The 13,693-nt window shown below is 49.0% G+C and overlaps 1 protein-coding gene across 3 annotated transcripts in view; it reads left to right on the top strand.

Moving 5' to 3' along the window:
* The window catches only part of FAAH2 (fatty acid amide hydrolase 2), a 195,339-nt gene that overhangs the window by 58,084 nt on the left and 123,562 nt on the right, over positions 1–13,693 (top strand). For all 3 annotated transcript variants that reach the window (XR_014969987.1, XM_085630341.1, XM_085630339.1), the window contains exon 6: positions 8,814–8,949. Coding sequence is in view for 2 of the 3 variants with exons in the window: in XM_085630341.1 (XP_085486467.1) it covers positions 8,814–8,949 (136 nt within the window). In the remaining variant the exon portion in view is untranslated. The remainder of the gene's footprint in view (positions 1–8,813; positions 8,950–13,693) is intronic.

The raw sequence follows: 13,693 nt of genomic DNA, 5'->3' as shown, positions 1-13,693 counted from the left end.
CACCCCAGTGTATTGCAGCTCACCCTTGACAAGAAAATTGTATCAGGGGAGAAAAAGTGCAGTGTTTGAGGCCATAATCGACACAATTCAGTGGTACCATAATGGAGCTGGCTATCTCGGGTTTGCTCGGTAGCCAGCCCATGTTATTCTATGGACCACCAGTCACTCACAGTAAATCCAGGCTTTACAGGGTTACTGTGGGGACATATATTGATATACATGTATATCCACACTATTAATATGATGCACCCTACCTTCTGGGCTAGAGAAGGCATACCTTAAGGGTGACCTACTTCAATGAAGACAGTGGTGTGGCTCTGCAGCCCATGGTGAGTGCAGACCTCTTCGTGAGCTGACAGGCTGCTCGTGCAGGGCTGCAGTGGCGCACCTGCTGACGCACATGGCACAAACAGTGGTGCAGCCCTGTTGACCCCTTTACCACCTGGGTACTATTGATACCATATACTAGGTACCTACCAGGGGGCAAAGTATTGTGCTAATTCGGTGTACCAATTCACGGTTACCTTTTGGGGGAAGCACTGGCACTGGGGTCTGATTAGCAGGTCCCAGTAAACTATCAGAGTCAAAAAACAGCATCTAGAGTTCTAATGGAGGCAAAAAATGGGGCGGGGCATCTGCAAAGAAGCCCAGTTTGCTGCACTAGGTCTGTTGATGTGATTAGCTGTCCAAATTCTTTCTTCTGCTCCTCCCACTGCTGTGGTGTTCCATATACTAGAGGGCATAACAAGAGTCACTTATGAGTAACTTGTACTTACCCACCCTAGATTACTAGGGCAGTGCTCTGTGACTTGTCGGCACCGCTCTGCAGAGTATGTGAGACATGGCTGTGTTGCTGTATGTAGTGCCAGGTCCAGATTACTGCTCCTATCACCCTGAGACACCTCTACATGCTGTCACTGGAACCATGAGATGGATTTTAATTGTTGTGCCTCATATAATGTGACTAATTACTGTGCTGCGTTTAATAGTGTGCAATTCATGTAAAATGTTGTGCCTAGATATTATGAAAAATCTAAGCTGCTGTGCTTTGAGACCAGTCCACATGGCTTTGCATTGTATCATAGGGCCGATCTAAGTTAACGTGCAGAGTGCCATGGGGCCGATTGTTATATTCCATTTAGGTGCTATAATATAGGCCTCAGTAAACTCGTTACCCTTCACCTATATTCTCTCCCTACTTGTCACGGTTTACTGGGACTCACCTTTTACCTAGATATTACACTGCATTCAGAATGCGGGTTTTCCCTAGTCTGAAATCTCATACATTATGCATCAGGGTTCTTGGAAGCACAGCAGGACTGTCATCTACTGTACAAAGTTCATGCCTCACATCATCCTGAGACCGACACAGTAATTCAGCGAGGTAGGACCCCTGGGGAGACCTGTGGGTATATATACATCACATCTGGCTAAGATTGTTAGAGTAGATCGAGACTTCCTGGCCAACACACTGACAAGAGACGCTGAGGTTCCGGCATGCAAACACTCCAGCTCGCAGTGGTCTAACATCCCTCGCGGGGTGTCCAGCTCGAGACCAGGATGGGGTTTCACTTAAGGTAATTGGGTTGACTAGATCCTACAGGAATTCTTGGCTTAACACCTACACCCATGCTAGGCACACTTAGGTACATCTAGATAGGGAGGCATCGTAGGAGTATTCATCTTTTATCATGTGTTTTATATACTTGATTGTATAGTAAGATTTTAGTAAGATGGTAGAGCTATACCATCCAACGGTTGTTGCAGCTCATCTGTTCTACACCAGAATAACAACTGTTCAATAAATTATTATTGAAACACTCTGCTTGGTTTATTCTGTGTAACTCTGAAGCAAACTAAGAAAGCACGAGTGACCGAGCGAAAGGTAGTACATTGTTTCCATGGTCCTGAGAGATCAGGGTTGTCATGTTCGATGGTTGCCAAGAACTATTCTCTCCTTGGGAAGAGGAGATTCTAGTGGCACTGTGAGCTAGTTGGTACAAAAGGGCCCGCATACCCGGTAGGGGTGATCAGAGGTCTTCTGACACCTATCCCACAGTGTATGTTGTCTAAACGCGCAGATCCTGTATATTTTCTATAGGATCGTGCAGAGTGCCATGGGACATATCTAAGTGAATGTGCAGAGTGCCATGGGGCCGATCTAAGTTAACATGCAGAGTGCCATGGGGCCGATCTAAGTTAACGTGCAGAGTGCCATGGGGCGATGATAGTTGCGTTTGCACTCAAACATATTTGTCAAGAAATGTAACCTCCCGGGCAGCGGCATCAGTGAATTCAGTCATTAGTGTTGCACGGGCCTATAATGAGTCTCGGGGGGGGGGGGGGGGGGGGGAGGTCTGCACAGATATGCCAATGTCCCCTAGCAGCTGCTCAATTTTCTCCAGTTCCCCGCATATAGAGCGGAGCACCCCTGCGTGTTTGGAAATGCAAACCCCGCAAATAAATGCTTTAAAAGCATCCCACAACATTGCCTGTGAAGATGCTGTTCCCTCATTGTGCGAGAAATATTCCTTAATAGTATCGCCCACTTTGGTGTGGAACACCGAGTCGAGTAAAGCTGATGGACGAAACCTCTACTGCGGGTACTGCCTGGGAATTGTAGGGAAGTCAATCGAGAGCAGAGCAGGAGAATGATCATATAGCGTGCGGGAAGATAATCAATCGTGTGCACTTCCAGTAATAGTTGTGGGGTGAGCTACCAGTGATCTATCTGGGACCACGAGCCATGTGGAGCAGAGTAGAAGGGAGTAATTGCGGATTCCAGGGTGTGACACATGCCATGGACCTGCGAGTAACTGGGAATTCAGTAGGTCAGTAAAGCCCTGTGTAGCTTGTGGATTTGTATTGCGGCCTGGCCCTGTGGTGTCTACAGTGGGATCTAGTGTGATATTAATGTCCCCTCCCATAACTATATTATCTGCTCCAAAGCGATCGATATGAGTAGCTATCTTGGGAAAAAATTAGTGTTATCAGCATTTGGTGCATACACATTGAACAGTAAAATCGATACCCCCCCCCCCAGCAGTCCCAACATGATAATATACCAGCCCTCTTCTCCTGCTATCACCTCTGAGACCTGAAAAGGAAGGGAGCGATTGATCAAAATACATATCCTATAAGAGTATGTAATATTATTAGCAAAGAAACGGGGGCTACCCCATGACGCTGCAAAACCGTGTGCGGGCAGTGGTGCGTAATGCGTCTCTTGCAGGAAAGCTATCAGAATGGCGTGCCTAGCCAAGTATGGCAAGACCTGTCACGTCTTTTTAGGGTTGGATAGTCCCCGTACATTCCAAGATAGACATCTAAGGTGCAAACAATGGCCACGCTCTTCTCTAGGGGTCATTTAAGCACCATTAAGTACATCATTACACTAGACAGGGTCATGAAACATACACTTTGTGTAGAATAAGTAAAGTGCGCTCCGTACCAACATATAACCAAACAATGAACATCAATAAGGAGATCCCCTCCCCACTCACACCCCCCACCCCCATCGGATACACAAAAACAAGGCACCCGGTGAATCCCAATCCAATAACAATAGTCAGGAAAGAGGGAGGGAAAGATAGAGAAAGAAAGAAAAAGAGAGCCGGATAACATCCGGGGGGGGGGAGGCAACGCCCCAGTGGAGCCGTCCTTTTACAGAATGTGCAAAGCTAGAGTCATGTCCACCCAATATGGACTCGTATCACATCAGTTAATCAGAAGTACCTGAGGGTTCAAAGATATGTATTGGCGAATAGTTGGATGAAAAACATAACCATGTTTGGAGTTCCAGGCCGGAGCTCAGACGAATCCTAGCAAATTCTAATGTATAAATGTGCAACTGGTCATCGTGAGACAGGGGTTGTACCACCATTTCGTTCCCGTGTGCCGCTTCCCGTCTTGCGGCTTCTTTCAGAACCTCGCTGCCTCATCCAGGGTATCAAAAACATGCGTCTTTGCTTTGTTCTGGACCTGAAGTCGGGCCGGATACAGCATGGCATATTTAAGATCTGCTTTTTGTAGGGAGCGTTTGATATCTATATATTTTCGGCGAGCCTCTTGTACCATGGGCCTGGAATCTGGGAAGATTGCGATGTTCGATCCCTTGTAGGTGAGGGAGTCTTGTTCCCTCGAAAGTCTGAGAGCAGCATTAAGATCTTGGTAAGTCAGGAGTTTGGCAATAATCATTCTTGGGTTTGCTCCAGGCACAGGGCGAGGTCACAGTGTACGATGTGGGCGCTCTATTGCAAAAGTAGTAGAGAAAGCTTCCCTCCCAAATATCTCCGATAGCATCGATTCGACAAATTTGGCCGTGGGTCCAGTGTCTGTGGACTCTGCTACGCCAGCAGAGTGGGCATTACTGAGGTGCGAGCGCGCTTCCAAATCTTCGGCTTTAGTAGCGAGTTGTCTCCGCTCACTCTAGACGTTTCTGCACGGTCGGCTGCGTGTCTTCTAAATCAGTGATTCGCTGTTCAGCAGCCTTCATTCGGGTGTCTTGGAAATCATCCAGCCGGGTAGTGAGAGTGTCCAAGCGAGTGTCGATGGCATGGAAACCGGCCCATAACTCCGCCATGATGGCGGCTGTTCCCTCTAGTTTGCGGGCCTCAGGGTCAGTAGGGCCTTCAGTCTCCTCATGTCTCAGAGTTTTCCCTGCCTCAAAGCTGAGTTGGCGTTGTTTAGGATCGGTTCCGCCCATGTTGCGCCGCTGTCTAAATATGTTGCACCATCGAAATGAGTCGCAGATCAATGTCCCCGGCTGGAGAAGCCAGTTCGCCCTCACGCACTGCAGAAAGGCAGTAGTGCGTGGGTTGGCAGCAGCCTGCAATGGAATTATCTCGCCTACAGCAAGACAACTCCGAGGTGAGCATGGGTCATAGTGCCAATATCGGCAACAGTTATCACAAAGCACATAAGTACATAAATAAAACACACGACACTGTAATGTAAGTGGCGAAATATTGCTGCAGGTTTATTAGCATAACCAATATGCAAACAAGGTGGGTTATCTTACGGGCGATCCCAGGGCAGGCCAGCCCTATGCCGCCTGCCCGTCTGATAAGCCTAGAGTCACCATGGCAACGCCAACTGGTGTATACCAAATATTGGGAGGGTCCACCCCTCCCATCCGTGGACCACCAGTCCACTTGCTTCACACGCCCCCCCGTGATGGGTGGGCGGAGCATACATGGCAGCCCCCGGTTGCTCAGACCCACAACCGCCTTTCGGTTAACGGGGCGCCGTCGTTCTTCCAGGGGACACGCTAAAACATCCCTGGGTATCCTGGCTTAGCACCCCGCGGTGCTGCTGCATGATGTACCCCTTGGTATGTGCAGACCCTGGATCGCCCTGTAACTCCTCCTGCAACACAAAGTAAAATTGTTAGAAAAAACCTGCCCCCCCCCCTCCCTTTGTCCCTCCGGACGCCGGGTAAGCGAAGGGGCGGGCAAGGCGAACGAGCGGACAAGAGGACGAGGAGGGGGCGGAGACAGTATATGTACCCCTGTCTCCTCCCCGCCCTCGCCGGAAACAGCTATCTGTTGGGGTCTCCCCCGGACTAGCCCAGGGACTCGACCTCCCACCCCTGTGCCTTCCTGTGGCACTAAGGCGGCCGCCCTCCAAGGGGCAGGCCGCTGCGCAACCCCCCCCCCGGGCAGCCTTACATAGTGCCAATATCGGCAACAGTTATCACAAAGCACATAAGTACATAAATAAAACACACGACACTGTAATGTAAGTGGCGAAATATTGCTGCAGGTTTATTAGCATAACCAATATGCAAACAAGGTGGGTTATCTTACGGGCGATCCCAGGGCAGGCCAGCCCTATGCCGCCTGCCCGTCTGATAAGCCTAGAGTCACCATGGCAACGCCAACTGGTGTATACCAAATATTGGGAGGGTCCACCCCTCCCATCCGTGGACCACCAGTCCACTTGCTTCACACTCCCCCCCGTGCTGGGTGGGCGGAGCATACATGGCAGCCCCCGGTTGCTTAGACCCACAACCGCCTTTCGGTTAACGGGGCGCCGTTGTTCTTCCAGGGGACACGCTAAAACATCCCTGGGTATCCTGGCTTAGCACCCCGCGGTGCTGCTGCATGATGTACCCCTTGGTATGTGCAGACCCTAGATCGCCCTGTAACTCCTCCACAGCCTTGGGAGTGGCCACCGTCACTACCAGGGCCCCCCACCAAGGTAGACCTGTTTACTTACAACCTGCTGCAGCCAAAGCTTCCCCTAGGTCCAGTAGGAAAACATCCATGCCTAAACTAGAGAGGTGCACTTCATCTCCCTCCAGGCACCCTGTGGACTTGGCGTGTATAAGACCATGCCTGATGAAGCCAAGACCTCTTTGCTCTGCGCAACTGCGCCTGGCTCCCGGTAGGCCTTTATACCTACAGCATACCGATACCGGGCTTCTCCCAGGTCCAGCCAAAACAAGTCTACGCCCAACCGGGCCGGCGGCCAGCGTGCACCATCAGGACAGATTCCCCCATCCTTTCTAAACTCCCCCGTGGATTTGACTGAAATGACCTTAAACCTAAAATAAGCGATGGTCCAAAGTTGCCTTTGCATGGCTTAAAGAACAATCCCTTTGACAAGACACTCTTGCCTGGCAGTGCCCATGCGGGAGGAGGTAAGAGTTGACAAGCCCGCCTCGCTTCCTCTTTCACTCCGTTGGAGTACGCCCATCGTATTCCATCAGTCACCACCAAATGTGAAGCCTTGCCCTCCCAAAATTTTGCTAGTATACCAGGCAGGGACAGGTCAGGGTGACCACAGAGGAGAACAACGTGTAAAATGCTTCTCTAATTGAATACTGGGAAAGCCAATTGTTCTCCTGCTGATTAGTAGCCCAAAAGTGTTACCCCGGTGTTTCCCTTGATCATATGGACCATACTCCCCTGTTGGAAGGCCACTTCCACAACCTGCATAGCTGTCAGCCAGTGCTGGAGGGCGGGAGAAGTTACCCGGAACCGATACTCGCATCACAGGTACCTTTTTCGTCAAACTCAAGGGCGGGCTACTAAGTGAGCAACCAGGCTCCGCCCTAGTATCCAGAGGTCAAACCCAAGCCCCTCCCAGTTCTGCTGCTTCACCTGCCTGTTAACAGGAATCCCAGGGCAGACCACCGGCCTATAACCCATGCTTGGCCATGCCTGAGCTAAAATACCTCTGAACAGCATGACAACAGCCTTCCTGTGGCACTAAGGCGGCCGCCCTCCAAGGGGCGGGCCGCTGCGCAACCCCCCCCCCGGGCAGCCTTACATATGTCCCATAAGCAATCAATGGGGAGGCTTCGGAGTGGCAGCGGCACTAAAGCCCCAGTGGCAGTGGGGCAATCGCGTGGTCATAGCGCAGGTTTTGCCATATCTAGGCTCCATTAATAGGCCCTGAGCAGAGTTCGGGATAAGCCTCGCGGGCGCGAGGTCAGTGCACCGCCATAAGCGAGGGGGAGAGCCAGGCAGCAAAGGTCCTCCCTCTTCAGGCTGCGGATCACACCGGTCTCCGATGCAACCGCTGTCCTCCGTGGCAGCCGGGCTCCGTCCCGTGTAGGCAGTTGCAGGTAGCAGTAGTCAGCGCACCAGGGTCCTCCGAGTCAGCATTACATAGCGGTCCATCACGCGCTCCTCAGACCCCGCCCTCAGGCTCACCTGAGGCTGAGACCCCTGTTGTCTCGGGGCCTCCGAGGGCCACGTCAGGCCAGGGAGCTCAGCACGCTGAATCGGGCCCAGCGGGAGTTCCCAGCCGGTACAAACGGCTTGCTTAGCGGCCGGAGTCCACCAGATGCATGATTTAGGCACAGGAATCTCAGGTCTTCTTCATTTATTCCGGGTGGACGCTCAGAAAACAAGCGACGGCTCCGGAGCTTCAGAGTCAAGCGGCCATCTTGGTCGCTGGCTCGGCCACGCCCCTCCAGGGCAGATCTAAGTTAACATGCATAGTGCCATGGGGCTATCTAAGTTAACATGCATAGCGCCATGGGGCCGATCTAAGTTAACGTGCATAGTGCCATGGGGCATATCTAAGTTAACATGCATAGTGCCAATGGGGCAGATCTAAGTTAACATGCATAGTGCCATGGGGCGATCTAAGTTAACATGCATAGCGCCATGGGGAAGATCTATGTTAACATGCATAGTGCAATGGGGCAGATCTAAGTTAACATGCATAGTGCCAATGGGGCAGATCTAAGTTAACATGCATAGTGCCATGGGGCGATCTAAGTTAATGTGCATAGTGCCATGGGGCATATCTGAGGGAACGTGCAGAGTGCCATGGGGCCGATCTAAGTTAACATGCATAGTGCCATGAGGCATATCTAAGTGAACATGCACAGTGCCATGGGGCGATCTAAGCTAACATACATAGTGCTATGGTGTGATCTTGTGTTAATGTGCATAGTGTCATGGGGCGATCTAAGTTAACGTGCACAGTGCCATGGGGCCGATTTAAGTTAACATGCAGAATGCCACGAGGCTATCTAAGTTAACATGCAGAGTGCCATGGGGCATATCTAAGTTAACGTGCATACTGCCATGGGGCGATCTAAGTTAACGTGCATAGTGCCATGGGGCCGATCTAAGTTAACGTGCATAGTGCCATGGGGCCGATCTAAGTTAATGTGCATAGTGCCATGGGCCTGGTCTTCATTGCTGTTTTTAGTGCCAAGAGGTAGATCATAGTTACTATACAAAATGTCATGACACTAATTAGCATTCTCCATTCTCTATGCAATGTCATATGGCTTGCCCTACATTGTTCCATGCAGTTTGTGTACATAAATGTGGGAATTTTCTTTGCAGGGGTGGTTCCAAACGATGGTCAGTTTCCAAATGCAGTTGGCCCTCGTGTTGAGTTCATGTGCACAGGACCCATGTGCCGTTACGCCGAAGACCTGGACCCGTTGCTGCGGGTCATGGCTGGGACTGGGATCAACAAGTGAGTGACCCTGACAGCGATGTGCCAGCTGTGCTGTCTATGTAGTTCTTCCTGTTTGTTGGGACAGCAGAGCTGTATTCAGAGCAGTGCCTTTTGTAATACGCTGCAGGCCTTTAGCTCTAGTCCAGTGTCTGTAGTGCGGCTCCTCTTGGAGTCATGTATCTATGCTCTGGACTCTGCTGCTGTGCTCAGGGTTGTCCGTACAATGCTGCTTTGAGTTGTTGCTGTGTTTGTGTCAGTCTAAATTCCATGGTAAAGGCAGTGTTAGCGTGAGTAACTTCCTTTAATTCGCTTCCTCTGATGGAATGTGGCATAGAGTTTAGCCCAATGTCTAGTGTCTCGCTCGTGTTTCGGCTCTAAGCTTTACAGAATTTCCTTGCCCACCTGATTGTTTTCTTCAGTTAAAACAACTCTCGTGGGTACCTATAGTCTCCGTTCCATTGCTGCAATGGAAGAAGCGTTTGACTTACAAGAGCACCTTGCTTCAAACTTGCAGTAGTAACTGTGGCTCTTGGCTATCCATCCAACAGTAGTCCAGGCTCAGGATTACAAATGCAGCAGATTAAAATATTTCCTTTACACATGAACATTGCATAATGAAGTGGCTGTAAATATACACACTGATGGTGGTTGCACACTAAACACAGCTTCAGCTAGTTTGCGTCATGTGTGGCCAGAGATTGTCCCTTTTTGGAAGGTGTATCCCTCATCACCTGGATGGGGGATCTATTTCACACCTTCCCTCTTGGGCGCCTGATCCTCAGAGCCTTCCTCAGTACCAGGAGAATCCTATACGTCAGTTCATCCTTAATTCTGTTCAGCTTTCTGAGCCATGCTGCCTGGTTGGAAAGTAATAGTTTACCTTCGGTCCTGTTACCTGTGTGATTCTCTAACAGAAAGGAGTTACTTGCTCAGCACTTCTTATGTGACATTATTTCAAATCGCGAACAGGCCTACAGGGTAGCATGTCACAATATTTTGGTCAAAAATATCGACCTGTCTCAGCATTACCTGTACAATGACAACTGCAGCAATGTTGTCAAGGCCAGTATTTATGGAAAGATTTATTGTTAACTCCTCATCTGCTAACCAGGGAGAGTATAATGGAAATTCATATTTGAAGCTCAATATTTAGGACACAACATTGTGACTTCCCTCCGCTCCCTCCATCCCCACCATCTCTGGGTGAAACAGCACTTTTTCTTAACTACATTAATGTAACACCAGATTAGCAGTCTCAATACACTCCTTTGACCCTCCAAGCCCCAGTGACAGTCTGTAGATGACCAGGCTTTGGGCGACCTGGTTTCTCAACCTTGCACTAGGCTTCGACCTCGTATCTGCTCTCCTGGTCTCCATTACCCAAGTAGGTTAAAGTGCGCGTGGAGGGCAAGAAGAGGCTCAACTCCCACCTAACCCGTCTCAGCATTTTGTTTCAAGTAGAGCCAAACAGAAGGTTTAAAAAGATATGTTTTGAAATACATTATTTGAAAACACTTTGGTTGGGGAAGGTAATGAAATATTCCAATTCCTCGGTGTCTACCGCAGAACCCTGGAGCATTGTTCACCCTGTAGAAATGCTGATTGCTCAGCATCAAAAATTTATCACTGGAGTATTAGCAGGGCCGGACTGGAGACCCAAAGAAGCCCTGGCAATTGTGACAGACCTGCCCCCAGGGGGGTCGAGAGGTGTGCAAGGATGAAGCGCTGCTGCTTCTGTTACTGGGGGCCGATATCGCTGCTTTACTGCAAAACTGGCCCCCAGTAACAAAACCGGACCCCAGCCTTACAGAGAAACGCCAGGTGCCTGCTATGGCCAGTCCGGCCCGAGTATTAGTGTTTATTTATATGCTTCGTGCTATGTTGTAGACATGCCATTCGTATGTCCTTTGCTAGGAGAATTAGTGCCTATCCTAAACATTGTGAGCAAGGGAGACATGTCCATTACGTGTCTTGTGTCAGCCTAATTAGTGGCCATCTAGTATTTTATCATCCATTGTAGACTTGTTATGTTACTGAATATCTAAAACGCACTGACACTTCTACAGATATCCTGGCACTGCGAGAGAAAATAGACCTTAATTGAGAATTATTGACAGTATAACCAGGTTTTTAAGGCCTTGCACAGCATAAAAGGCCGGACTTTTTCCACAGGATCAGTAAAGCGCACAGTCCACATCTTTGCAGCTGCTACAGAATAAAGGCCTCTCCTCAACCTAAACACCCTTGAATCTTTAAGCCACAAGTAGGAAGGTGTAATGAGGCACGTAACACTGGAAATTTTAGATAAGGCATCAGAGGAGCTAAGATTATGGCTAGGAACAGAGTGGGAGAATCTCTTTATGAGATAGCCAGGTCCAGAACCATACAATGTTCTATGAAGAAGCCACAACATTTCTAAACCAGTTTGTTTACTCAAAGGTTGCCAATGTAGTGAGCCTACTGCCGCTGATATGGAGGTACTGCTTGGTAAACCTAAAGCAAGTATTCACACAGCATTTTGAATCCCCAGATGTCTTGACAGCAATCTGGTGGTGTTTTGCTTTTTTTCAGAGCACCTGGGCAAGAGTTCCTATCAAAGCACCAAGAGGTCTCTGTCTTTGTACATTTTACTAACACAGAGCGAGATTTCCAGAAGCTCCGCCTCCTTTCATCTGCGCTGTAGGTGCTGGCTACACTTTCTCCATCGAGGTCACTCTACGGAGCCGGCCAGGCTCCAATAAGAGCAGAGGCAGAATTCTTAATTTTCTCATCCTTGGACACTGTATACGTCCCCCACACTGTCTGTTCTAGCAGCCTATCTCTCTGGCTCAGTGAAGTGAGAAACATAAACAAGTAAGTAAGTAACCTGGGCCTGCCTGCGTTTGCATGGTCAAACAGACACACAATGAAACCGTGCTCACTAAATGTAGTTAGAGTAAAATGGAGTCAATGGTCAATACATTATCTCAAAATGTATAACTGCCTATAGCATTACAGGTGGGAGCAAACATATAGAGTGTATGGTAAGAGTCCAGGCAACTAAGAATAGTCGTCTGTATCACTACTGGATGCACAAGGGAGAATTTTTCCCAGCACTCAAAACAAGAAGAAACTGGTGCAAGAGTGGTGGTTATCCTGTTTTCCCAAGAGTCCGCTTATTGTCTAGAAAGAAGCTAAGCTCCTTAAGCAATTTGACAGGGCAGAGATGATTGTCCAAGACGGGGGACAGCATTCTGACAGACGAGAACAGATGGTAGAGTTGCCTCTCATCAAAAGCACCTCTCTTTGGCCCACATTAAATTTCAGGATGTGATGCCTCAGCAACCAATTAATGCAGATATACATGTATGATTAATCTCAAAGGGTGAATCAGCTGGCTGATCTAGAGGGGTTTAATCTGGGTCTCATCGGTGTACTCCATGCACCCCAAATGATTTAACAAGATTGGCCAGCGGCAGCTTTAGAGATTGAAAACAGAGTGGAGCTAAGTTCTGACCCCTGAGGTAGATCCTGATTCAATACCTTATAAGAGTAACTCTAGTTTTAAATGTCATCCCAGGGAATCTAGTGTCCACCAGAGCTCCGGAGCCTCCAACTGCTGGCAGTAAAATGCCATCAGAATTGCGCGTCCCGTAATATGCCAGGGCTTCACCGCTATATATCTGAGCGCCGGTGACTATCGGGGACTTCTGAGCTTTGGAAAGAATGGGCAGATGAACAGCTGCATGTTCAGACAGGCAAAAGTCTGGTCCGAGCTTTGGCCACCATGGGAAAGGCTGTCTCCACCGTGTCATCCTTTGTCATCACGGTTAAGTGTACATGTGTTGAGAATGCAGGTGGGGAGCGAGGGCCGCAAAGGGATGTTGAGGATGGAGTACTTGGTTTATATTCCATAGGTTGAAGGTGCTCCAAATTCGGCCTGGATCCTTGTAGACTATCCCTTGCACTGATCGTCTGTCCCTTCATCTATGGTCTCAATCCTCATGTTCCCTTGGGCATGGGTTTCAGGAGTCTTCTGAAGAGTAGCTCATTTGTTTGTGTTCTCTGAGTTGTGTTGAGCGCGTTCAATAATCCGAGAAGAACCGGAGCTTTAGTTGGCAGATAATTCCCATGGTGGAACCATAGGGTCCTGGTTGGTGCACAGTGTTCTGGGGTTTTGGTCCACTATGACCTGTTCAGGTAATCTTGTATTACAATGGGAGCTGATGCAGTGCTTTTAACACGTGCAAAATGCATTTCCTCTTCTTCGTAGTAAGGCTTAGGTGTGTGTCTGATTTTAAACTCATTGCAGCTATTCTGTTCTGAGTTTCGAGCTGCGGGTATACATTTCAGCAGCCCGAACATCTCATGACAAGTGCTGCTCTTCACCTCACCTGACAGACTTCTGTCTATAGTGGCGAAGGGAGGAAAACAACCATAGACTGGAATGCATATCAGTAGCTGAGATGAATTGAAACCTTCCATCTGTCATTTCTGTAGCTCTCCTCTGCTTCACTCTAGTTGGTTTGTAGGAGATGCCTGAAATTTCAGGGTTCAAAGCATTGGAAGTCGGTTCGTTTGACCACTCTGTTTGTCTGAGAAAAGCAGGTCAAGTTGAAGTGTTACACCAGGTCTTCTGAAGATCTTTTAGTTTGCGTTTGGGACTAAGCTGGCATAGGGACCTACGTCACTTGAGTAGATCGGCTCAACCTACGCGACACCCAGTACAACAATCTCTGTAAGGGAACCAGTAGCACACAAAACATTGCCCCTACAATAGTAA

The sequence above is a fragment of the Triturus cristatus genome, chromosome 10, assembly GCF_964204655.1.
Source record: "Triturus cristatus chromosome 10, aTriCri1.1, whole genome shotgun sequence".
In the NCBI taxonomy this organism is placed as follows: domain Eukaryota; kingdom Metazoa; phylum Chordata; class Amphibia; order Caudata; family Salamandridae; genus Triturus; species Triturus cristatus.
The sequence above is the reverse complement of the archived record's forward strand: the minus strand, read 5'-3'. Positions and strand labels throughout refer to the sequence as shown.